The sequence below is a fragment of the Hydra viridissima genome, unplaced genomic scaffold, assembly GCF_058129835.1.
Source record: "Hydra viridissima isolate aposymbiotic clone 2 unplaced genomic scaffold, HvirCarnegie_v1 scaffold_4, whole genome shotgun sequence".
In the NCBI taxonomy this organism is placed as follows: Eukaryota; Metazoa; Cnidaria; class Hydrozoa; order Anthoathecata; family Hydridae; genus Hydra; species Hydra viridissima.
This window is the reverse complement of record NW_028324303.1, coordinates 5,044,091-5,069,234: the sequence shown is the minus strand read 5'-3', so window position 1 is coordinate 5,069,234 and position 25,144 is coordinate 5,044,091. Positions and strand designations below refer to the sequence as shown.

The 25,144-nt window shown below is 30.2% G+C and overlaps 4 protein-coding genes across 7 annotated transcripts; 2 read left to right on the top strand and 2 right to left on the bottom strand.

The window, feature by feature from the left end:
- Window positions 1-4,809: 4,809 nt before the first annotated feature.
- LOC149889500 (hydra actinoporin-like toxin 1) lies at window positions 4,810-8,702 on the bottom strand. Of its 2 annotated transcripts, none has more exons than XM_090083697.1 (2): window positions 6,300-8,702; window positions 4,810-5,500 (listed from the first exon to the last, which is right to left on the bottom strand). In XM_090083697.1, the coding sequence occupies exon 2, from the start codon at window positions 5,454-5,456 to the stop codon at window positions 4,896-4,898; it is 561 nt and encodes a 186-aa protein (XP_089939823.1). In that variant the 5' UTR covers window positions 5,457-5,500; window positions 6,300-8,702; the 3' UTR covers window positions 4,810-4,895. The 2 variants fall into 2 exon arrangements, with proteins under 2 accessions (XP_089939823.1, XP_089939824.1); XM_090083698.1 differs by having other exon boundaries at window positions 4,810-5,495; window positions 6,300-6,434.
- Window positions 8,703-8,731: 29 nt separating this feature from the next.
- On the bottom strand, window positions 8,732-11,932 carry LOC149889499 (uncharacterized). 2 transcript variants are annotated; one of them, XM_090083702.1, is made up of 5 exons: window positions 11,756-11,932; window positions 11,443-11,671; window positions 9,809-10,030; window positions 9,674-9,727; window positions 8,732-9,492 (listed from the first exon to the last, which is right to left on the bottom strand). In XM_090083702.1, the coding sequence occupies exons 1-2, from the start codon at window positions 11,802-11,804 to the stop codon at window positions 11,451-11,453; spliced, it is 270 nt and encodes an 89-aa protein (XP_089939828.1). In that variant the 5' UTR covers window positions 11,805-11,932; the 3' UTR covers window positions 8,732-9,492; window positions 9,674-9,727; window positions 9,809-10,030; window positions 11,443-11,450. The 2 variants fall into 2 exon arrangements, with proteins under 2 accessions (XP_089939828.1, XP_089939827.1); XM_090083701.1 differs by having other exon boundaries at window positions 8,815-9,727.
- Window positions 11,933-13,547: 1,615 nt separating this feature from the next.
- On the top strand, window positions 13,548-14,615 carry LOC149889498 (uncharacterized). Its single transcript, XM_090083691.1, is given in 3 exon segments — window positions 13,548-13,940; window positions 13,942-13,965; window positions 13,967-14,615. Coding segments are annotated over 3 exon segments (912 nt in total). The 3' UTR covers window positions 14,462-14,615.
- Window positions 14,616-21,660: 7,045 nt separating this feature from the next.
- Window positions 21,661-24,859, top strand: LOC145189107 (metabotropic glutamate receptor 3-like). Of its 2 annotated transcripts, XM_090085946.1 has the most exons (2): window positions 21,661-21,781; window positions 22,934-24,859. In XM_090085946.1, exon 2 carries the CDS (start codon window positions 22,975-22,977, stop codon window positions 24,739-24,741), a length of 1,767 nt encoding a protein of 588 aa, XP_089942072.1. In that variant the 5' UTR covers window positions 21,661-21,781; window positions 22,934-22,974; the 3' UTR covers window positions 24,742-24,859. The 2 variants fall into 2 exon arrangements, with proteins under 2 accessions (XP_089942072.1, XP_079921806.2); XM_080065680.2 differs by lacking the exon at window positions 21,661-21,781 and having other exon boundaries at window positions 21,796-24,859.
- The last annotated feature ends 285 nt before the right edge of the window (window positions 24,860-25,144 follow it).

The following is a 25,144-nucleotide window of genomic DNA, read 5'->3' as shown; positions in this document are numbered from 1 at the left end:
AGGCAAAATAAAAATTGATTTTCTTGTCTTGGTAAGTTTGCTCAATCAATTCTGGCAATCCTAGCGACCAGTGTCAATTCAGAGCATCTCAACTCAACATTTGGGAAGGATTAAACGTTGCAGTCTTCTTTAAGAGCATGTGGAAAAACTTACATTTCTTCATACAACTTTGTAAAATTTTGGCATTAAAATAACTAGCATTGTTGATGATGACACCAGTCTTGAATAATGAATGCAAAATTAGTTAAGTTTAGCCTAGTATTAACCCGACATTAGCCGAGTGATAGCATAGTCATAAAATACATAGTCTGGCCAGTTGAAGAGCGCTTTTGTTTATCTTATTGTTAGAGTTTTTTTAGAACCCAGTCTATTAACTGGTGCACACTGTTTGTAAACAAAGACGCGATATATGTGGAATACTGATTATCACATTTTGTGGAATCACACATCTTAATTATTTTATATAATAATCCAAAACCAAAGAGAAATTACCACTCCGAAATTGTAACAAAAAATGAACTCGTCAAAAGAAGGAAATCAAAAACGGCTATATTCTTAGCCACAAACCTTATAAAGGCAATATTTGAATTAAATAATTGTGTGTGTGTGTGTCTCTCTCTCTCTCTCTCTATATATATATATATATATATATATATATATATATATATATATATATATATATATATATATATATATATATATATATATATATATCTATATATGGCGCTACTGCAGTTTCTCCCCCCCCCCCCCCCTTTTTTTATTTTTGATTATGATAGAGAATTTTATGCTGATTCAGAAAAATATAAAAACATGGACCTGAAAATCAACGGAAAGTACTCTAATTCGAAGTCAAAGTTGAAAAAAATCCCACTAAAAACCCTAATATTCGCCATTTTGAGAATATTAAGTTAATGATTTTTTAGCTGACAAAAGCAATAAATTTATAGCATGGTTTTTACGTTAAAAAAAGTCGTTAAAGTATGTTTATCTTGCGCAATTTTTTGTGGCAATGAAAATAACCGTTTTTTGATTTATTAGGGAATAAACTATATTGCAAGTAATGTACTTTTGTAATGAATTTTAAAAAAGAATTCGACAGTTTTGTTTCCTAAAAGAAGAACTTTTGAAACTAAGTTCATAATTGTTTTATCACATGTAATATTTAGAAAATGTCACCTTTAAACCGTTTTTTTAATAAAAAAAAACCAGCGTACAATACAATAATAATTATTCATCAATTTGTCTACATTTCCACATTCTACGTTCAACTTTTATTTGAAATCTTCCATTAATTTCATTTCGTTTATTACACTTTCGTTATAATACTTTAAAATAATAGTGCAAAGGCTGATGGAAACCAGGTCTTTTTATTGCGCAATGTAACGGTAACTAATTTTCGTTAAAAATGAAAGCGTTTTGAAAAAAAATGGCGAATAATTAGTGGGATTTTTTTCAACTTTGACTTCGAATTAGAGTACTTTCCGTTGATTTTCAGGTCCATGTTTTTATATTTTTCTGAATCAGCATAAAATTCTCTATCATAATCAAAAATAAAAAAGGGGGGGGGGGGGAGAAACTGCAGTAGCGCCTATATATATATATATATATATATATATATATATATATATATATATATATATATATATATATATATATATATATATATATATATATATATATATATATATATATTTGTTATTATATACACTAAATAATTAGCTTGGATCTTACAGAAATATTAACATAATTTCTACAATACGATATATATACATATATATATATATATATATATATATATATATATATATATATATATATATAGAGAGAGAGAGAGAGAGAGAGAGAGAGAGAGAGAGAGAGAGAGAGAGGACAAATGTGTATATATAATATATGTATATATATATGTGTGTGTGTGTGTGTGTGTGTGTGTGTGTGTGTGTGTGTGTGTGTGTGTGTGTGTGTGTGTGTGTGTGTGTGTGTGTATACACACACACACACATTTATCTTAGTATTTGCAAGAAGGGTTCCCAAGTCTTGAATACTATTTTCACTAAGAAGTATTATAGTGAGATGAAATGATTTTTTGACTTAATTTTTTGTTTTTACCATGTCTTACACTGTGCATAATGTGACAATAAGAGTAATTTGCTTGTGGAAACTAAATGTAAGTGGTAATTGGGGCACCAAAAGGTACATTGTTAACCTTTAAGATTTTCTAGGAGACTGAAAAGTGATCTCTTAAGTTGAAGTTGTGTTACAATGTAACACAACTTCAAAGGAGAAAGGAGAGGCTAAAAGAAAATTCTTAACATTTATTTCAAAATTATTTTAATAAACTTATTTTGATAAAATAATAAAAATAAATAACTATTAAACTACTTTTAATTATATAGCATTTGATACTTAAAATAAGAACTTACTTAACTTCATTTGGTTTTCACTTTGTTAATCATTGCATCTCTCCATTATGCTGCAATATAGTTCCTATGCAAGAATATGTTTTTAATGACATTTATGGCTATGAAAATAACCTTTTGTAATGTCTATTTTTTATTTAAATTATTCAGTGGAGTTCAGTGGAATTCAAAGTTCCTTTCTTGATTTCTTTTCTTAACGAATTTGTTCTTTTGTTCTTAGATTTGGTTTTATGCAAATTTACAAGGTCCTTTGAATAGGAAAATGAGCAAACACAAATATAAAGAGTTAAAAGATGTTCTAGAAGATTGAGAGACAATTCTTCAGATACTTTGGTAAAAGAAACATTGCAAATTTTTGAGAAGTGAGATAAAACTCCAACATCTTGAAGCAACTCTGCAGTCAACATTTTTACTTCAAATTTTTGTTGATTTTCTAAATGCTATTCCTGCTATTTTAAATAGTGGCAAAGCATCAGATGATATAAACCAAAGAGCACCTCGATTTTTTAAAATAGTAAATTTTTTATTAGTATCATGATTATACTTGTCAAAATAATTCGAACCATTTTCTACAATTTTTCCAGCCAACAAAATTGAGAGTGTTTTTTGTCAAATCTGGTTTGTCAACTTTTTGAATAACATATCCTTCAATAAAAAGTACTAAATACATACCCACCCAAATATTCAATTAAATTTTTTTCTTTATCTTTTGACTTAATTTCATCATCAATAACTAAAACTGAGGTGGTAGTTTTAGACTAAGTCAAGTGAGCCAAAATGTGATTTGCAAGGTCATATCCTACAAGAGTTGAGGTTTTATCTGTGAGATTTTTCATAAAACCTTTCTGACCAGCAACTTTGTAAAATTGTGGATAAAAAACTTCTGCATCACCATTAAAATTTTCAATAACTTCCTTTATCAGATCGAATGAATGCTTTGCATCATCTTCAGAGAAACTGTACCTTGAAAGCTCATCTCTGATATAGAGGGTAGCAAAGATCGTTTCCACAAATTTAATGCTTTTTTTAATGAAAGTTGTGAACTCTTTTGCAGTACACGCACGCTTAGTATCAGTTGCTGCATTTCTTCGCAGTGTTGAAGAGTCAATCTTAAAGTGATGTGTTGTTATGTGGTGTTTGAGTCCTTTCTCTGATTTGCATTTTTTCACACACTGCTGGCAGTTAAAGTTGTTTGAAACGCTTCTATTCTCAATTTCTGTAAGAAAAGCATCGACATCATTAAGGAACTTACTTTTTTCAAAAAAAACGTCTGATTCTAGATCTAATATAAGAGAATCAATGGACTGTTCCTCTCCAAAGTTTGCCATTTTTTAGATTTTTGTGCACTAGTTAGTAGACTGGGCACGATATATTAACTATTTTCAACATAAATTCAAAATTTTAACTTCTATTGTTTGAAAACAATAGAATCTTGCGAAAACGGCTTAATTGGCCAGACTATCTGTTATTGTGACTATGGTGATAGATGTCATTTTGTTTTACGCTTACTGAGGCGCAGTTAATGTTTGAATAATTTTTTTCTTTGTTAGGAGCATTTCAAGTTGACTTGTATTTTTACAGGTTATATGCTTAATGAATCATTTGAAATCATTTGAATGTTCTTATTTATTAAACTCGTTCAACTGTGACGGTGACAACTTAGTACTGATTTTCTCATTTTTGTCATAATGATCAAGGAATTAAATCCACATTTGTATTAATTTGTCTAAAGATATATACATGTGCATAATAAATTTAACTTTTAAAGTTGTCAGTTACGTAAAAGCCGATGGATAAAGTCATTTTATAAATCTCGAAATTTTTGCAATCTCGCTCGAACTCGATCGAAGATAAGAAACCATATCTCGTACAGCTCTAGTAGACACTTTACATTTTTTGATTTGTTCTATAATAACTATATCCCCGAAATTGGCTTGTAAAAAAATTGAAGAAATAAGATTAAAAAGTAAGTTCAAAATGTTTTAAAATGCACTGATTACCTAAAAAAAGGTAATGGCTGTCTACAAAACTCTTAGATTATGTTGAAAGAAGCAAATAAATTTCTAATATTTATTTTATTCTTTGTTTAACGATTTTAACCACGTTCGTTAATTCGACGTACTGAAAAACGTTTTCATAAAAACATTTACATTTTCATTAGATTTTGATTTTTCTTCAACCTCTCTATTTCTCAATCGAATTGTCAAAAATATCAGCGTTCCCAAGTAAAGATTGATTAAACGAAATTAAAAGACCCAAGTAAAGATTGATTAAACGAAAGTTTTTAGTCTCTATAGTAAACTTGTGCTCGTTTAAGAAGCATGAAAAAACTCGGAATAACTCTATTTGTTAGAATAATGGAACGACAGAAGATGACAAAAACGAGAAATTTACCGATAATAAATCTCTTCATAACGTATGCTATAAAGTTTAAACAGTCCTGTTTGATTTACTTCGGCATCCGGCAGCTTCAGTTTAGCCGCTAAAAACAACTTTGAATTCGGCGTGGCTCTTATTAGTTAGGAAGAACTTGACTCCATCAACCTCACCCCAATTTCCTGCTTTAACAGGAGACTTACATGAACCTTTTCCATTGTACAGGGTGTCAAAACTTTCCTTTTTGCTAGATATACAAACATTGGACCAAGCAGAATACAAGTTCCAATCATAAGGAATGGACGCCATTATGTTTATATATTTGTCACCATATTTGTAATGAACAACACCAATCGCACCAGTTGCAGCGCCTCTAGATTTTTCCCATAAAAATCCTCCCGTTTTTCCGGGAGGAATATCAGGGAGAACTGTGCCAAGACTTCCAGATTCTTCAGTGCTTCCTGAAGCAGCTAGTGGTTTATCGGACTTGTTTTCAACGGCACATTTCCAATATCTCACAACGTCTCCCTTCCACACGTTATCAATTTGCTTCAAAGCAGCGTCCAAACCAACCTCCAAAACAGCTTTCGCTGCTTCGATTGCACCACCTTGTGCAGATGATGAAGGAATTAAACACATTAAACAAACAAATAGAAGCATTGTTACGTTGTAATTGTTAGTTCCGGAACCCAACAATGCCTAAACTTTAAGAAAACGCAAAAGTTTTTAATTTACGAAAACAAAACTCTTCCAACATTGGAAAACTCGCCTAAACAGGATTAAAGAGGTGCTTCGATGAATCGCTAAAACGAGGTTTTCAGGACCAATTCGAAATTTGAAATAAACTGGGATGCACTTTTTAAAGTTACTCATAAAATAAAGTTTTACTTTTTTAATTTTGTACAAAAACTTCATTCAACCTGTGAAATGAGTCATTACTTTGAAAATTAAAAAAGAAATTGCAAACGTAAAAGCAAAATAAAAGCAGAGGTTTGTCCTTTTTCCTTATGTTAGCTTGTGCGGCTAGTATTGCTACAGGAAAGTCCGCCTGTATCAATGACTTTATTCAGTCTTTTCTATATTTCAATATTACCAAGGTGTAAATAACACCTTACTTAACACTGAGAGGTAATTAATTGATAAGTAATTAAAATGAAACTAGGCGGTCTTTATATGTAACATCAATCGACAAATAATTACTAACGAAAAATTAGCTTTTTTTTTTTTGTGAACATTTTATGTGTGTGGTAAAAAAAGGTACAGGTGATTTTTTTCATGACATTTTAAAGGTATTTTTTAAAGTAACATTTTTTATGAAAAATTTAACTTCATTTTTCTTAAACTCTTGATATTATGCCACGCAGCTTATTTGGGCAGTATTTGCAAATGTTGCTGGTTCTTATTTTAATACTCGCTGAAATTTACACTCAAAAAGCTATTCATTCGCTGGGCTAGTTAAGGAGGCTGTTAAAAAGAGCCTTTTCATTGAAAAAACCGACTTACCTTTAATAAATTTTGCGCCTCATTAAGCGAAAAGTTTGCTGTGAAAGTCGGTCTGGGTTAACAGAACTTCCTTAGTCGTGCTAACTCACTGATGTTTCTTTATGTTTGTTTTCAGAATTTATTCTCTTTGAGAACAGACATTGAGAGTAAGCATGATTATAAACAGAATCAATGTTTACAGAATCATTAGTAAACGTGATTATGAACAAAATCAATGTTTCTTTATGCTTATTCTCAATGTTTACTCTCTTTGAAAATAAAAATGATTATGGACAGAGTCAATGTTTACAGAACCATTAATAAACAAGGTTACAAACGGAATCAATATTTCTTTATGTTTATTCTTAAAAGGAATGGACATTAAAAATAAACATCATTATGAACAGCACCAATGTTTACAGAACCAATAAAAAACATGATTATGAACAAAATCAACATTTAGTTGTTTATTCTCAATGTTTATTCTCTTTGAGAGTAAACATTTTGAATATTCTGAATGTTTAATCACTGAATATCTCAATGAATAATCTCAATGTTTATTCTCTTGGAAAGTAAACATTGAGAATAAACCTAAAGAAATATCGATTTTGTTCAGCCATAAAAAAAGTTGTAAAATCAGATTACGATTCCGACGGTACGTCGCACTATGCGTCGCGCTGATAGAAAAAAAGGAAATAGCCTTATAGCTAGAGAACTGTTTAACATTTTAAAGTAATCTTTTTTAACAAAGTATCAATTATAAGATATTGTTTGTTCATAAATATATTTATAAAAAAATGTCCGGTCTTTTTTAAAACCGGTTTCATTCCGGTTTTTTAGTCGGTTTATCCGGACTAATTCAAATTTAGATTAAAAAGATATAAAACCGATAGTTTTTTATATTTAAAACTCTAAGTCTGATATATCAGTTTATCTTTTTTAGGGGTTACAGGCATTATTTGTCTCCTTCTTACATTTTCATGATAATTACAGTATCGGACAAAACATGGTGGACAAACTCAAATTTAGAACAAAAGTTGATCAAAAACTAAAAAGAACTAGTAAAATAATTGTACATACTAGTTTTTAAATAGTTTATTATGTTCTTAACAAAATTTAAAACGTTTGAATCATACTAAGAATCACAAAAAAAATTTATAACACATTTTTCTCAATAAACTACATTTTTCCTTGGACAAAACAAGGTGGACAAATCAAAACAAAGCTTTTTTTTTATAAGATTTCATTGTCTTTATTCAATTTACCGCATTCTTTTGTTTTCACTTTTATCATAACATTACTCTAAAATAATAAATTAAGTTTTGGAACGTCTGCCCAATTATTTTTTCAATTAAACTAAAAATAGATTTAACTCGTAATATATGGGGTAAATTGCAACTTAAAATGGCTTATTACAAATTAGGTGTTTTACGTGAAAATACTGTTAAAGATTTTAAAAGCGAAAAACGTCAAGCTCAAATTTGTAGAAAATATAATATAGCTAAATCGACTGTAAGCAAAACTGTCAAATCATTTGGATCTCGTGACTGCTATAAAACAAACCATCGGGGCGGACGTCCAAGAAAAACATCACAAAGACTAGATCGAATAATTGTTAAAGAGCTTAAAAAAGATCCATTTTTGTCATCCACAAAATTAACCAAAAAACTTGAACTACAAATCTCTGTAATCGCACTGTGCGACGAAGAGCTAACGAAGCAAAATTATTTTCTCGAATGCCTGCCAAGAAACCGCTAACTTCCTTTAAAAATAGAAAGCTAAGACTTGTGTTTGCCAAAGCACACCAAAATTGGACTGTAGACCAGTGGAAAAACTCTTCTTTTTAGTGATGAATCAAAATATAACCTTTTTGGAAGCGACGGCAAGAAGCGAGTCTGGAGACTAAAGAACACCAGATTCAATACTAAATATACCAAGAAGAGTGTTAAGCATGGAACGTCTGCTATGGTTTGGGGATGTTTCTCAGCACTAGGAACTGGTCCTATACACAAAATTAATGGAATTATGGACCACTTTATTTACAAAGATATAATAGAAGATGTTATGTTACCACATGCTGAATGGGAGGTGCCCCTAAAGTGATTTTTCAACAGGACAATGATCCCAAACATACCTAAAAAATTGTAAAACAATGGTTCAAGGACAAGGATATCACCAAAATGGTGTGGCCTGCACAAATCCCTGACTTGAATCCCATAGAAAATATGTAGGAAATAATTGACAATAAGATTGAGCGAGCAAATGTGAAGACCAGTGAGGCATTATTTGAACAAATCGAGAAGGCCTGGCGAGAGATTGATATGAGAATTGTTGACTCATTAATTGCGTCTATGCCCCGAAGAATGAAAGAAGTAATTAAAAGTAAAGGAGGTCCTACCAAATATTAAGTTAACTTTTAAAGTTTTTTGAAAAATAATAAGTTAATTTTTGAATTTTTTTAAATTTTCAGTCGACTTTTGGAATGTCCACCTTGTTTTGTCCAAAGAAAAATGTAGTTTGTCAGGGAAAATGTGTTTTAAAATTTTTTTAGTGATTTTTAGTATAATTCAAAAGTTTTAAGTTTTGTTAACAACATAATAAACTACATAAAAAAAAATATGTTCAATTGTTTTACTAGTTTTTTTTAGTTTTTGATCAACTTTTGTTCTAAATTTGAGTTTGTCCACCATGTTTTGTCCGATACTGTAAAAAAGGAAATAACAAGTATTTTATTATAAATAAAAGTAAAACAAATACTCCAGAAGTTCCCATTCCCATTGATTGCAGAATAAAGTTTCTGATGCTAAAATAGGTTTTTAACAATATGTGGCTTTGAAAGAAACCGTTTTTTAAAAGTTGCTTATCAATTACAGCTGCATGGTTCAATGATACTTCCTTGATTTCTTTTCTTAATAAGGAACTATTAAACTTTGACTTCCTAAAATTATTTAACAACAAACATTAAAATTTAAAAAAGTTTCATTATTATGATAAAAAGTATAGTTTAAGATAAAAACTATTTATAATAAGAAATTATCTATTATCAAATTCTACTTCTAATAATTATACATTCGAGAAAAAACTGTATTCACTGTAATAAATAGATATAATTGAAGTACAATTAAAATTTTCCTTCTAAACATGTCTCAGCAATCCTTATGTGGAGAAACATTTAATATTCACAACAAGCCTTCAAGAATTGCACTATGCATCTCTAAGTAGAAATAGGACTTTAGACACATTTTTGAGGAAAACAAAAACATATGGCAAAATGAGTCAATTTGAGGTCAATTGACGCAATTTTTCCTGGAAAATAAAAGTTTGGGATTCTTGCTTCAACTTTTCTGACAATTATTACTATTATTTTTTTTTTTACAAGCATAAAAAAAACATACTGTGTTGATTATGTGAAAAGACCTCAGAATAATCAGATTGGCTATCACCAGCACCTAAATGTATCATTAATTAAATTAAACAATACCATTAAATATCTAAATTTAAAGATACACATAGCTTTCTCCAATATTTACCTTTAGAACAGTTATCAGCTGAATCTTCTTGCAGTATAGTTTTTATACCTCTTGCATTTTGTTCGTCTTGCAGTATAGATACATGTCTGGTGTCATAAATAAATAACTGTATCCCTAGTATTTTCAGCAAAAGAAGTTAAACGTGCCTGACCTACTGTTGCAGTTTTATTGGTTTTGTTACTTGCTTCAATGGCACTCTCAGACAAAGAACCTACTGGATACCTAAATATTTAATAAAAGAAACATCATAAACTAGCATTCTTTGCACAGACTGTGACATTGGAATGGCTTTTTAAAAATAATAGTTAGAAATAAGATCAAACAGACATTCAGATTTCTGCTTGAAAATTTGTGTGCAACATTGCCAGTGTTCGATGTGCCACTTTCCTTCCTGACAAAATGTACCCTTATTTTTAATTGCATTTTGAATAAGTGCTGGAATTTTTTTTTTGTTTTCAATAAATTCTTGGCTGTTTTTTGCTGGAATTTTTCTTCCTTGTTTCACTGCTGGAAGTTTGCAAGCAGTATTGAAGACTCACTCCATGCTACATATCCACAAATAAAGACTGCGAATTCCAAGTTTCAATATATTCTTGTCTAGGTTTTTATCTTTATTCCAAATGGTTTCCAACGGAAACTCCTTAGGACATACATGACAGCACTGAGATGCTATATTTTTTTAAGCGTTTTTGAAACCACAGCATTAAGTGTTTTACCATCATTTAATTTGGTATAAATAGTTGACGAACTTGAATTTATAACAAAAGTACTATCATGAAGTGTAAACTTAATATTCTCTAAAGACAAAATTTTATTTTGTAAATGTTCAAACTTCTCTTGAATAAAACTAGCAGTCTCTTTGGCTAAACAAAACATAAGATGACGGGGTGTATCTGGACTATTTGGATAACAATTTTTCCAAATTATCTTTTTTCCACTTCAAATCTCCAACAGTACAAATACTATACTATACACAGTGTAACTATACACAGTGGAACCATCCATACCTCTCTTCATAATTTCTGCATTCTGAAACTCAGATTGGTCACTCTGAACATCACCTCTCACTTTGCAAATAACATGTTATCACATCCCTCCTGTGTTAAAACTTTAATAGAATTATCTATATCCTTCAAAAGATACTCAAACATGCATGCATTAATGCATGATTATTTATTTATTTGCAAAATCCTCTAGCCTGCGGGGAGGGGGAAGAGGATAAAGGGAGAGGCGGACTGTTGTCAACAATAAATGGCAATTCATCATCAAAGCGGCATCACTGCCTTATTATTACTTACTTTACATTACTCCAAAATATTCATCTAAAATAAAATGAATAAAATGTTGCCTTGGCTATTCTGTTCATAAACCAGACAAATATTACTTGTCTAATTTATTTAACAAAGTGCACCAACAAAAAGGTAAGCCATAGGACTTTGCACTCCATCTGTAAAATGTCATGTGGCCTAAGGTCATCCAACTTATATATAAGTATTATACTATAAATTTAAATTTAGAGTTTTTCATATTACAAAACGGATTTATTCAGAATTTGTTACAATATTATGGGTGAATTCTGGGCATCATAGGATACCCCCTAGATCCCCCCCATGTTTAAAATATGAACTACTTACCCAGCCATTCAATTGCAATGACCTGCCAGGACAGTCCCATCTGATTTAAGAGCTACCCATGGCTTGTGACATTCATCAGTAGTCCGATAAGATGGTCTCACATCAGCACGCTTAATATATACACCACTTTCTAATTTGAAATGAACAGTTGTTTGAACCCAGCCTGATATAAAAAATTTCCAGGCATCCAGTGATTTAAAATTTTCCATCGCCTCTGGAGAATAAACACCTATAATTTAAAAAATAAAAACTAAATAAAATCATGAAACCTTAAGAATTGATTAAACTTGAATAAATATTAAGACCAACTTACACGGAGTCTTGATAAGGTAGTGATACAAATGATGGTAAGTCACATACATCAGAACACACTTTTTTTTGCGTATTGCGTATTGAGTATATTACTCATATCATACTCAATACGCAACTCAACGTACGCAATTTCTTTGAGTATAATACTCAGTATGTAACTCATAGTACGCATTTTTATTGAGTAGAATACTCAATACGCAACTCATAATACGCATATTTTTTTGAGTATTTTGCGTAAAAATACGCAATTTTTTTGAGTGTAAAATATAAATTAGTTGTTAAAGTATATATTTTTTTATAAATAACAAACAAAAACACTAAATTATAATTTAACCATTATAATTTGTTTTTTAAGATAAATTATTAAGGTTTGCGTGTCGAAAATCACGTCTTAAAGCCTCTAGGGAGTAAGTAGCATTGCTTTTAATGACTTTATGAGCTTGCTTCAAATAACAATTTACAATTCGCTGTTTTACAAGTTGATAAATTTTGAGTTGCTTTGTTTTGTAAGTTGATAAACTTCTAGCGTTTGTATTTGAAATAATGACTTTTTTTATAATTTTTTGTTACTTTTATGAGGCTATAGATGTATATAAGATACGAGTATTTATCTTTTTATCTATAGTAAATAAGTTAGATAAATAAAATAAATCATTTTAATCTTTTATCTTATATAAACTAAAGTAATTTATATATGTAATGTAATTTAAGCTAGTTTTATAATATTGCTTATTTGCTTAACAAAAGTTTTATTTTAGATTTTTTGCTTTAACATGTATGGAAGATCCGCCAAACGAAAATTAGGTTCAGACTCTAATGTAAAGAGTTTGAGAAAAAAAAAAGAAAAAAGTATAAATAAAGAAGATAAAGAAAATCAGTCTGTAAATAAACAAATAAATTCTGACAGAAGTAATCGTGCCTTAGCCGTATTGTCGATTGAAAATAGTCAACCATCGTGCAGCGAAAGCATAAACAATGCTTTATTAACAAATATAAGTATTAAACGATATGTTAAATAGATTAATGAAATTAAACATAACTTGAAAAACAATAAATTTCCGCGTAAAATTTTCAAATTTGGTGACACTGAAAAAACTTACAGTTCGGTTTTAAACTTTTTTCATTGCCAAACCGAAATCGATTTTAAGCCCGGAAAGAAAGAAAAATTACATTTTACCTGCATTTATTGCTATAAAGTATTACATGAACCACTAGGTAAAAGTGGTAATTTTTTTAAGCATTTTAATTCCACACAATGTAAGGGCAAAGACGATTTTATGGCTTGGAAAAAGGCTTATGATGATATAAGTCTTGATAATGATGATGACTCGTTGTTAGATGACAATATTATGGATCTAACTAAATATGTAATGTCATCCAATATGGCAATACAAGAGCTAGGTAACATTCATCTAAAAAGACTTTTAGAGCGTCATAAAATTCATTTACCATGCGAGAAGTCTTTTGTCTATAATATAGTTCCTATGGTAGTTGAAAAGGTTAAAAAAACAATCACTAACTGCCTTAGAAAAGCCAAAACTATTACATTAATAGGTGATATCTGGGATAGCCGCCAACTGGCTGATTTTTTTGCCTTATGTTGCCAGGTTACCTTTGCTGATTTCAGTAAAAAGCTAATAGTTCTTGGTCTTCAACGAATGAGTGGCTAACATAATGCTGAAAATATTATATTGGTTTCAGAAGAAATATTAAATCAATATGATTTCGATAAATCTAAAGTTGACGGTTATGTGAGTGATGGTGGTAAAGCTTTTCTTAGAGCTTTTCCACAAATGCTCAACTATGAATTGGAAAACGGCAATTGGATTGAAGAAGACTTTTGGGAAGAATTGTTTGAGAATGACGACAGTGATGAGAATGATCAGGAACTAAAAGATTCACCTGAAAACAAAATTGAACCTGAAATTAACGAATTGCTTACTGAAGAAATAAATCCAATCCAAAATGATATTAAATTTAGCAAACTATCTTATGAGATTGATGCTGAGATTGATGCTACTGGAATTGATGATGCTGATAATTATGAATTTGGGGATCATAGTATAGTAGATCAATTAGAGTTTGAACTCGGCAGCAGAAAAGTACCTCGTTTTGCATGCACAAACCACAAATTTAATATTTCAATACGTAATACTGTGAGGTCATGCAAACGATTGAAAACTATTTTGTCATTGCTTTGTTCATTTGCTAAAAAAACTCATCAGACAATTCAAATTGCCCGAATCTTTCAACAAAAAAAAATAGATTAAGAAACGAAAATTTAACTCGTTGGTCATCAAGTTTTTTAATGTTGATTTGTTTTTACAAAGCATATAAAGAACATTGCTTTGAAACTATTAAATGTCCAGTTACTCAAGCAGAGATTGAATTCTATTTATCATTGATGCTCCCAGCATATAGATTTACGCTTTTGAATCAAAGAAATTCCGTACATATTGGTGACTTGGTACCAAGTTTACATTTATTAATCATGCAATATGAGGAAATGGCTAAAAAAGATGATAAAAAGAAAAAATTTTGCGAATTGCTGATCAGTGATACATACATACCACTGATCTCAAAATATAACTTGATTATCATCTGTTTCTTAATTTTCATATCAACATTCCATAATTCCGCCGCCATCTTGGGAAGCCAAAACTGGCTTCAAAAATTTTTTTCGTATAGCTATCAAGTTATATTTTGAGATCAGTGATACATACATACCACTGATCTCAAAATATAACTGGATAGCGTATACGAAAAAACTTTTTGAAGCCAGTTTTGGCCTCCCAAGATGGCGGCGGAATTAAGGAATGGTGATATGAAAATTAAGAAACTGATGATAATCAAGTTTTATATCTTAAGCTCAAATATTGATAAATATATAATTTTCTAAAAAAAATCTAGTTTTTTTGTTTAACATAAGATTTTATTCATAAAAATAACGGAATATTACATATTTACAAAAATTTCAAATATAAATATTTTTTTATTTAACAAAACATATTCTTACAATAAGTTGCTCTATATTAACTTTCAGATTTTCGTTTTTTAGAATAGATATGATAAAATAAAAATTCTCAGTAAAACTAAGTACAAATTTTAATTTTAATTTGCTTAAATTTAGTTTGTTTAATAAAAGTAAAGAAAAAGTATTTGTTTGCTTGTGCAGAAATCTCAAGTTTCAAATAGTTAGCATTTGTTATATAATTTATGTACCTTTTAGTTCTGAACTACCCAATGCTGTGTGCTAGAAGGTTAATAACACAACAGCATGGCAGGCAGCTGATTTTATTTTTAAGATAAAATGTTTTTTAGGCATTAGTTCATCAGATAGGCACTAAAAAATTATAAATGCTGCATGAACTATTAGCTGAGCGCTGTGATTACACACAACTCAGAGGTTCCTTCTAGAGTTATTATATATATATATATATATATATATATATATATATATATATATATATATATATATATATATATATCATAAAAATATTTTTGATTGGTTTTTGAATAGGATAAGTTTTGTTAATTGCTTTCTAAGCTTTTTTCCAGTTATTTTGGCAGTTTGTTTTTTACCCAGGTGATAAAGATATATATTTGCATAGTTTTCTGAAATAAGCTTAATCAGTGCAAATAAATGGTTATCAGTTATAGCTGAGTCAAACATATGAGATGTTTGTTCATTAAATATTTTTGAGTAATCAACTGATCTCAAAACAGCACCAGAAATGGCACTTTGAATTCCTATTTCATTTGGAAGGTTGCCATTTATTGAGGCAAGCAACCTTTGGAAACATCTTTCAGTTTCTTCGCATATGATAGTAACACTTGGTTTAATTAACCCTCCTCTGTCTTTGAATTTTAAAAAACTGGTTTATTCGAAATGATAAGAAAGTACTAATCCATTCCAACATTTAATGCAGATAGTTTATTGTAAATTTACGTATCATAAATTTTTTGATAAGATACATAATGTTGATAATGTTTGATAACATACAAAATATATGTTATGAAAACATTCCCTTAATGATTTGTTTTGAATAACAAGTTAAAAACAATTGACTCAATTATTGAGAGCTGAAATATTACAAAGAATAATATATAAGTAAAATAACATATTAAAAAATGATATTTTGTACTTAATATTTTTATTAAATACTATATCTATTAATTACATATATGTATTAAATAATCCTAGAAGGAACCCCTGAGTTGTGTGTACTCACAGCACTCAGCTAATAGTTCATGCAGCATGTACATATCTGGTATCTTGCTACAAAAATTGAAAATATAAAATTTGTCAAAATTGTAAGTAGACACCACTGCCGCTTACCATACAGTCATGTTATCAACCTTCTAGCACACTGCATTGGGTAACTAAGAACTAAAAGGTACATAGATTATGCATAAATATTATTTAATCGTAAAGTATCGAATATTTTGTACCTTAGTATCAAAATAATTACTTTAATTGTCTGATTTTTTTAGAAATCATTTCATTTCTTTAAAGTCATTAAAACTTTGTTTCATAGTCTAGTTTTTCTTTCAAAACTCTATTTATTTTCTTTAATATTTCTGTAAAAAGCCTTATAAAATGTACATCGATCACCGCTAGGAGCTCCGATCGCCGCCATCTTGGGAGGCCAATTTTGGCTTCAATTTTTTTTGAAAAAGGCAATTGAATACGCTATCCAGTTATATTTTGAGATCAGTGGTATGTATGTATATTTATATATGGCACTACTGCAGTTTCTCCCCTCCCCTCCCCTTTTTTTTATGATTGATTTTAATAGAGAATTTTATGCTGATTCAGAAAAATTTAAAAACATAAACCTAAAAACAACGGAAAGTGCTCTAATTCAAAGTCAAAGTTGTAAAAAACCCTACTAAAAACCCTAATATTCGTCATTTTGAGAGTAAAAAGTTAATAACGTTTTAACCGGACGTGGACATCACGGTTTTTACGTTGAAAAGTCGTTAAAGTACGTTTATCTTGCGCAATTTACGCAAGTTAAACCTGCGGTATTTAAACCAGCGGTTATTGCAATCAAAATTTAATTATGATTTATGTTATATATAGTACTTATTAACAACGATGATTTTTAGGCTAAATGCCTGACTTAGAAATTGACTTTAAGTGTTTTTTTTTATTAACTTAGAAACTGCCAGCTGGTAATACGAGTGCTAAGTATTAAAAACTGTCCAACTACACCCTCCTTAACATAAGTTCTTTGAAAAAATGTTTTGAACAAATTTGTGGCTGTGAAAATAGCCGTTTAGTTTAACAATTACAGAGGATACTGACGGGACAGGTAAGAAAGAAATGCTGAGAATATAGGGACTTCTTTAAATGTTGACGCCAAATAAATTCATGAAGATGGGAAGTGAACAAGCCTTCGTATGTACCGAACTGAAGCCGCAATTTACGCTTAACCCGCATCCATAGATTTTCAATGATTGGGTGTGTGTTGTAATAGAATATCGTATCCGCCTAGAATATCGTATCCTCCTTAAGAACATTGAAAACGCAGACACGATTTAAAGTTATAGCATTTAGAAGTGCACCTTGGCCGTCCGAAATAATATTCGAACATAAACAATGATGGTTAAAGTATGATCGAATTTATGCATAAAACGTAATTTAAAGTAAAAAATTGATATTACATCCATTATCATTGATTTTACTAAGTTTTATGTCAAACAAAATTTTTATACAAGAGGGATATAACATTCTAAGTGAAAAATAATCATATATCCTATATTTTTTAAGTTTTATGTCAAATACGATTATTATACAAGGGGGATATAACATTCTAAGCAAAATTTGATACTATACATAAAATAATTTTGTTACAAATTGACTAAAAGAATACTTTAATTTAAATGTTTTTATATGACCAGTGCAGAATTTGTTGCTTAGAATATCGTATCCCCTCAAGGGAAGTTTTATTTGAACATCATTGACCATATGTCATATGGTCAATTATTTCATATGATATGACATATGATATGATATTTACTATTTTAACATTATTTAACTCTTTCTAATTCAAAAATTAATTTTTTCCACTAATATAAATCTTCCACTAATATAAAACCTTCCAAATAACTCATTTGTTTTTCATTTCGGACGGCTTAAGTGCACTTCTAAACACTATAATTCAAAATCGGATCTGCGTTTTCAATTTTCTAATGGGGGATACGATATTCTAGGCGGATACGATATTCTATTACACTGTGTATTAAGAGCGTCATTCATACCTGCTTCATGCTGGATTTCACTCTGTGGCATATTTCGACTCCAACAATACATATAACAAATTAATTTTTGAAAAAGGAACTCTTGCTGAAAAATGAGCCATCTCTTACACTTTGGCGTTTATTGCATCCATTACATTTCCACCGGTACCTATCCATTGCATCTTGATAACTATGCAATCCAAACTGTGTGTTACAACTTTCACAATACGCACTGTTTTTAATCAGTCTGCGTTATGCTAACCTCTGTAAAGCAGACATTGGCTGTTGAATGCTAAACCCCAGATCCATCAAACACCAATTCTCTTTCAACACAACGTCGATTGGAAGAATATCTTCAACGATTCTTGTTGGAGCACTTGGTCTCCCACGAGCAGCACATTGCATTGCCATCTAATAATTAGAATTTTTTAAATCAATTTTTAAAAAGTAATTGTTAAGAAAACATAACAAAATGTTATTAACTATGTGTTCAATTAGATTCTAATTGAACACATAGTTAATAACATTTTGTTATGTTTTCTTAACAATTACTTTTTAAAAATTGATGTAAAAAGGATTTATATACTTAAAAACTTTGTAAGGCATTTGCGAAACTGTAAAATCTTTGACAATAAAATTTTTTGTTTATGAAAAAGTTTATTTAACGATCATTTCTAACATCTGGTTCTGGCACTGATACATAAAATGAATGTAATTACAATAAAGGAAAAACTAATTTGTCACAGTTTTAAAGAATTTAGCAAAGCCAATTTATGGCAAACCGCAAGACTAACTATTTAATGTTAACATAATATGAATTACCAGTTATATAAAAACTAATTTTTATTTGATAAAAATCAAATGGGTTATTATGTGCTTTTTATGACAAATGAAATATATGAAATATGAAAAACAAAAACATGAAATATCTGGCCGCATTTTGCAAGATAATTATAAATTTGAATAAAATTTTTAAAAGGTTTTGCTTTATCAATTGAATTATAAAAAAGCCCATTCGAAAATTTACCTACTAAAAAAATAATGCCTAGTGGAGTATATATTATGGAGATTATTGAGTAGTCGAGGCAAAAAATGGCGACATATCGGAAAAATGCTTAAGTTATACACAAAATTAAGGCTGGTGAATGAAGGGACCAAGGAATTGAATGAAACCAGATCCTAACAAAAAACTTTATCTAAGTTTTTTTTTATTTCGCAATACTTTCGTTAGCCATTTTAAAATTATCCGTACAGGTCTATTTTATCATTGACAGACTTTTTTTACAAGAAAAAGTACCAAAATTTACAAATGTTCATCTTGAAAAAATGATAAAATCTTTTCGTGCCGACAACTAATTTCTTTTACCTTGTTGTAATTTGTTTAGTAATTTGTCAACACGTGAAGTAGTTACTTTATCCTGAACAGTCTTATAAACAAATGCTATAAAAGTTTAAACTAATACCCGGATACTTTTGTACTCGCATACTTCAATAAAATGAACTTTTAAGATTAGAATGCTTAGATTTAGTAAAAATTCATTTATTTTTAGAATTGTAATCAATTTTTTGACGTTCTAGTGAAAGTTTGAAAGAAACTGGACTTTTCATTCAAAAGGTTTCTCAAGTTAGGCGCTTGCCGGTCACTTTAGCACGCTTCTGTGTGTATGTATATATATATATATATATATATATGTAAAACATGCAAGAAAATCTTTACTTTTTAACAACAATGAAACGTGGATTAAGAAAAATGGCGGCCAGTTCGATGTTGCAATAGGGGCCTGAAAATATTTAAAAGTAATGATTTTCTTATTTCGATTAAATGCAATATGAAAATCGTAAATTATCTTGATGTGACACTTGATCTTAATAATAATTCTTTTCAACCGAACTTGAAATGTGATAATGAACTGAGTTACGTCAACTGTGCTTCCAACCATCCACCTAGTGTTATTAGAAGACTACCTCGCACTGCTGAATTAAGATTATTTTCATCTTCGTCAAACGAACTTGTTTTTAAAAATGCTACTCCACCTTACGAAGAGGCTTTAAAAAAAGCAGGCTATAAATGATAACTTAATTATCAACATCAAGTTGCCATGACTAAAAACACAAAACGCAAGCGAAACATTATATGGTTTAACCCTCCATTCAGTCAGAACGTGAAAACAAAAATAGGAAACCGTTTACTTGCATTAGTTGACCTTCACTTTCCGGTAAATCATAGATTTCACAAAATTTTCAATAGAAATTCAATCAAGATATGTTATAGCTGTATGCGAAACGTAAAATCCATCATTAATTCGCATAATCACAAGATTTTACAAAACCAAATATCAACAAACACCTGCAACTGTATCAACAAAATCGCTTGTCCATCAAACAATCAATGTTTGTTAAGTAATATCGTTTATCAAGCTATCCACACCATGTAAAAATGACAGTTATTACCAACTTCATGTGCCCTGGAAACCCCTTTAGAAGTATATAGTATATGGGTACAAGGTTCACCACAAGAAATGGCCGTCCGAGCAAGATATTCACATTCAAAGTTTTTGGCCCATAAATCTCCTTTTCGCCATATAGATATTGTCAAAGCTTAACTTTTTTTTTTTCTATATTGAGAAACTATTTATTGCTGCTAATAGAAACAGCAACTGTTTGCAACATTGGCACCACAATCATGTACTTGGCAGAGTGGATATACAAGGGTGTAAATTTTAACCATATGTATTTTAAGCCAAAACATGAAACAGACAAATAAAGGTAACAAAAGGATGTTTAAAAATCATCTGCTTTTTTTGTCAATTGCATAACAATGTCTTTCTCTCACCTATTTTCGGTTTTATATTTTGTTGTCTGGCAGATTGACATTTTTTTTCACAACTCCTTTTTCCGGGAAGAGATATGCCGCCAAACGGTTTTTTACGTTTTTAATTTGAAATTAATAACTGATGATTGCCGTAAGGCAAGAAACTTTAAGTACTATTAAAATGTTGTTTTTCTCCATTTAAATAACAGATATATATATTGCTCTATTGTTATGATATTAAGCAATCTTTTACGCACAAGAGCTTTTTATTATTTTGATATAATACATAACCAATCAACATAACCAATCAATATATATATAAAAAAATATATACATAAATATATATATATATATATATATATATATATATATATATATATATATATATATATATATATATATATATATAAAATTAGCAAAAAACTGTTGACCTCAACAAAAATTGTGTCCTCCAGTGCTAAAAGAAGTTGTTTTTTTTTGTGCATTTTATTAAAAGGGATTTTAAATCATTTTAAAAGAAACTTCAAGTATTTAAAACATTTAATAGACCGAAACAAATCATCATTCAAAAAAAACATTTCTTATGTAAATAAATACATCATTTGAAAAAAAGAATTATAAAATTTTTATAGATTACAAGTTTTTAAAATAGTTTTTTAACCAACAATCCACCGAACAATTTAAATTTTATTAAATAAAAAATCTTTCTCTTTCTGAAGTAAATCCTTATTCTAGAAAGACTTTAGAATAATGGTTTTCGTTTCCAAACCTCTTGAGCTCTCCAGGTATATAGCGTTTGTAAAAGTTAATCTGCAGAATTCTTTGACATTATATTTTATAATAGAACTAAATCAGCGATTTCTTAATCTACGTATGAATGGTAAACAGTGCGAACACTTCAATAAAGTCTCTTTAGCTTTGAGGAGTTAAGAAATTTATATTTTGGTTTCATTACACGAGACGTTTGAGGTGAATTGAGTTTATTGAAGGTTATCATTTTTTTTATAATTTTTTAGTTTTATTCTACTGAACTAAAAAAAATAAAATGTTATCAAGATTTATATAACAAACAATAATGGCACGTAGAATTTTAAAATATCAACACATAAAACGATAAAAATGTAATTAATTAAAAATAAGATTTCTAAAAAGAGGCTGAAAAAGAGACTTCTTTTTTATAACTAATCTTTTCTCACGATTAGTTTAGTTATAAAAATTTACCCACGCCAACAGTTTTTTTTTAATAAGCATTCATTAGTGATACAATGATTTACTTTCTATGCTTGAGTGTTTTCATTGTGAGAAATGCAGTGTATACGAAAGAATGTCCTCAAGTAACGAGTATCATAGAAAATGATTTATCCACCAACTATACTCGACTAACTAGCATCATCGATGGAAATTACACCATACAAGCGCTTCTTACGTTCACTAAACCTGACGGGTATTGTAATGAAGTGAGTCTTTCTGGTCTGTTTAATTACTATTCGGTTAAGTATGCTATCGATAGAGCTAATAGGAATAATAATCTAACGCAACGGCCAAAGATTGGTATGCAATTAGATGATAACTGCGATAAGTTACCTGTGACAATGGCCCGAGGAATTGAAGTTACAACTTTGGCTAAAAAAGCTTCTGTTTGTCATGATGGATTCTTGCAGTGTAATGCCAATTTTCAAAGTTCCCCAAATGTTAAAATTCCAACAGCGATTGTTGGCACAGAAAAGAGCTCTACAACAATTCCTCTAGCAACCCTAATGTCTCTTTATCAAATTCCATTGATAAGCCACTCGTCATCTAGTCGTTTACTAAGTAGTAGTGAAATGTATCGCTCATTTGTTCGCACAATTCCATCAGATAATTTGCAAATCCAAGCAATGTTGAAGGTTATGGAAAATTTTACATGGAATTACATTTATGCCATCGGTTCAAACGACGATTACGGTAAACTAGCAATTGCTGAGCTTCAAAGTGAAGCAAAAAAATTAAACATTTGTATTATTAATACTTTCTATATTACATATAGAGGAAGTAATATGTCCGCTGATATAAAAAAGGCCCTTCGTGCGATAGAAAACGATAAAAAGGCCAAAGTCGTTGTCTTGTTTTGTTATTTTTCAGGCTTAGGCGATGCTATTTTAACAGAAGCCCAAAATGCAGGCATGACGCCCATGTGGTTAACGAGCGACGCATGGAATCCAGAAGCACTAAATAACAGCTACACAAATAACGTTCCAGTGAATCAAATGCACGGTCTCTTATCAATCTCAATGAAATTTTACCCCCGTCCTGAGCTATATAGTTATATAAATACTGAGATCATTACAGACTTTAGATGTAACATGTGGCTGCAGAACTATTTAAAAAATAACTTTAATTGTGAGCCAACAAACATTTCTAGCGATAATATGACATTGTTGGGACCAAATGACTGCAGTATTGAAGTAGGCTATATAACTCAGCAGCTGTATGACGAAGGTCAGAACTTTAGTAGTTTGGTAGATGCTGTAACTGTGCTGACAGCAGGAATTCAAACGTATCTAGGAACTTACTGCAAACCTGAAAACTGTTCTATTCCGACCATTAATCACGCAATCTTGACAGGAATTATTAAAAATATCTCTATACGAAACGACGTCGGTGATCTCATTAGCTTTAACAACTCAAATGATCCTGTCTATGGGTCCTACACTATTGACAACTTGCAGTATATCAATGGAGATTGGAAGTATGTTACCGTAGGAAGCTGGTCAAACAAAAACGGAGTTATTGATTTTACTATTGAGAAAAGTAATATTGTGTGGCCCACTTGGTTCAAAAACGGTTCGTGGCCAATTTCACGCTGTTCAGCAGATTGTAAAAAAGGTCAATTTGTTCGATTGTTGCCAAACGGATGTTGCTGGGAGTGTGGCGACTGCACAGGATTCAGAAATTATACTAATGTTCCTAATGCAGCAAATTGTAGCGAATGCGAAAAAGATTATTACACTGTTGACAATATCAATTGTAATAAAACCAAAGTAATTTGGTTAAGTTACAAAAATGAATCTGGGATCGCAATTATTATTGTCACCAGCATCGGTCTAGTTTTCAACATCCTCACTAGCAGTCTTCTCTTTAAATTTCGACGCTTCCTGGAAGAAGATGGATCATTTTCACGTACTTTATTACTTTCTAGCATTTTACCTTTTCTCAGCTTTTCCTTTGGGTTTTTAAATGTTTTTTATCCAACCGATTGGTTGTGCCGCTTACGCTACATAGTTTTCTTTTTGATTCTGATGTCTTTCTCGGCCTCCTTATTAATTAAAACAAAAATAGTAGGCGAATACCTAGAAGTAAAGGCAGGTACCTATAAATGCAATCTGTTGACCGCACAAATTGTGGTATTCATACTGCTGCTTCTTGTAGAGATGATTCCAGTCATCATTTTGATTCTTACCTATGACCCAAGTAAATCGGTTGACCACGGATCTTCAATCATAAAAAGTTGCTCTCTAGCTTTTACTGCGCCTAGTCTTGTCTCTAATTTTCTTCCGTTGATCTTACTAATTGTAGCAACTTGCTGTGCATTTCGTGAGCGTAATCTAGAACATATCTTTTACGAGCCAAAATTTTTTAGCTTTACTTGTATTGCTTTATGTGTTGTCATGGCTGCATATCTGCTTACATTTTATTTCGTTAAAGACGAATTGAAATCCATAGTCATGACATTTACACTGAGTATCTTCTCTTTGATTTACACGGCTTGTCTGATACTGCCGAAAATATATGTCGGACAAGGACGCCATCGCCATGGGAATTCGTTTTTCCAAAAGAGGCCAACGAATCCATTTAGAGACAGAAAAAATACATCTTCAAATAAACGAGATTCAAATACAAACAATAATAAAGGTGAAAATATCCCAGAGTCACGAACTGAAACTTTATAAAACTGTAAATTTTAAATACTATTCGGTGACGCCATTTGAACATACTAAATATCACAATTTTATTTACCATTGCTTATACATTTTGATGTAATAAAATTTCTTACTTTGAAATTGTTTGGATTCAGATCTGACTTAATTCCGCGGACTAAATTATTATTAAGCTCATTTAGGTTAACAAAAGATTTTTTCCATTGGACATATATCTATAAACAAGAGTGGGCGCACTCAATTTTTTGTGGCTTCACAACTATAAACTAGAGCTGTATTTTGTTTGACTATTTTGTTTGATTTTATTGTCTTGCTTCCATTTCTAAGTCCTACTTTACTTGCAATTTGTGTGATCTACAAAATAGAAGATTTATCTCAAAAAAAAAACTCCAAGGAAGCTTCACACCCATTTTCC

Excerpts from the sequence above, each read along its gene's own strand:
- LOC149889500 (XM_090083697.1), bottom strand. The coding sequence starts at position 5,456 with ATGCTTCTATTTGTTTGTTTAATGTGTTTAATTCCTTCATCATCTGCA.
- LOC149889499 (XM_090083702.1), bottom strand. The coding sequence starts at position 11,804 with ATGTATGTGACTTACCATCATTTGTATCACTACCTTATCAAGACTCCG. Across the intron at positions 11,672-11,755 it reads CTACCTTATCAAGACTCCGT|GTGTTTATTCTCCAGAGGCG; the intron begins GTAAGTTGGTCT and ends TTTAAATTATAG.
- LOC145189107 (XM_080065680.2), top strand. The coding sequence starts at position 22,078 with ATGATTTACTTTCTATGCTTGAGTGTTTTCATTGTGAGAAATGCAGTG.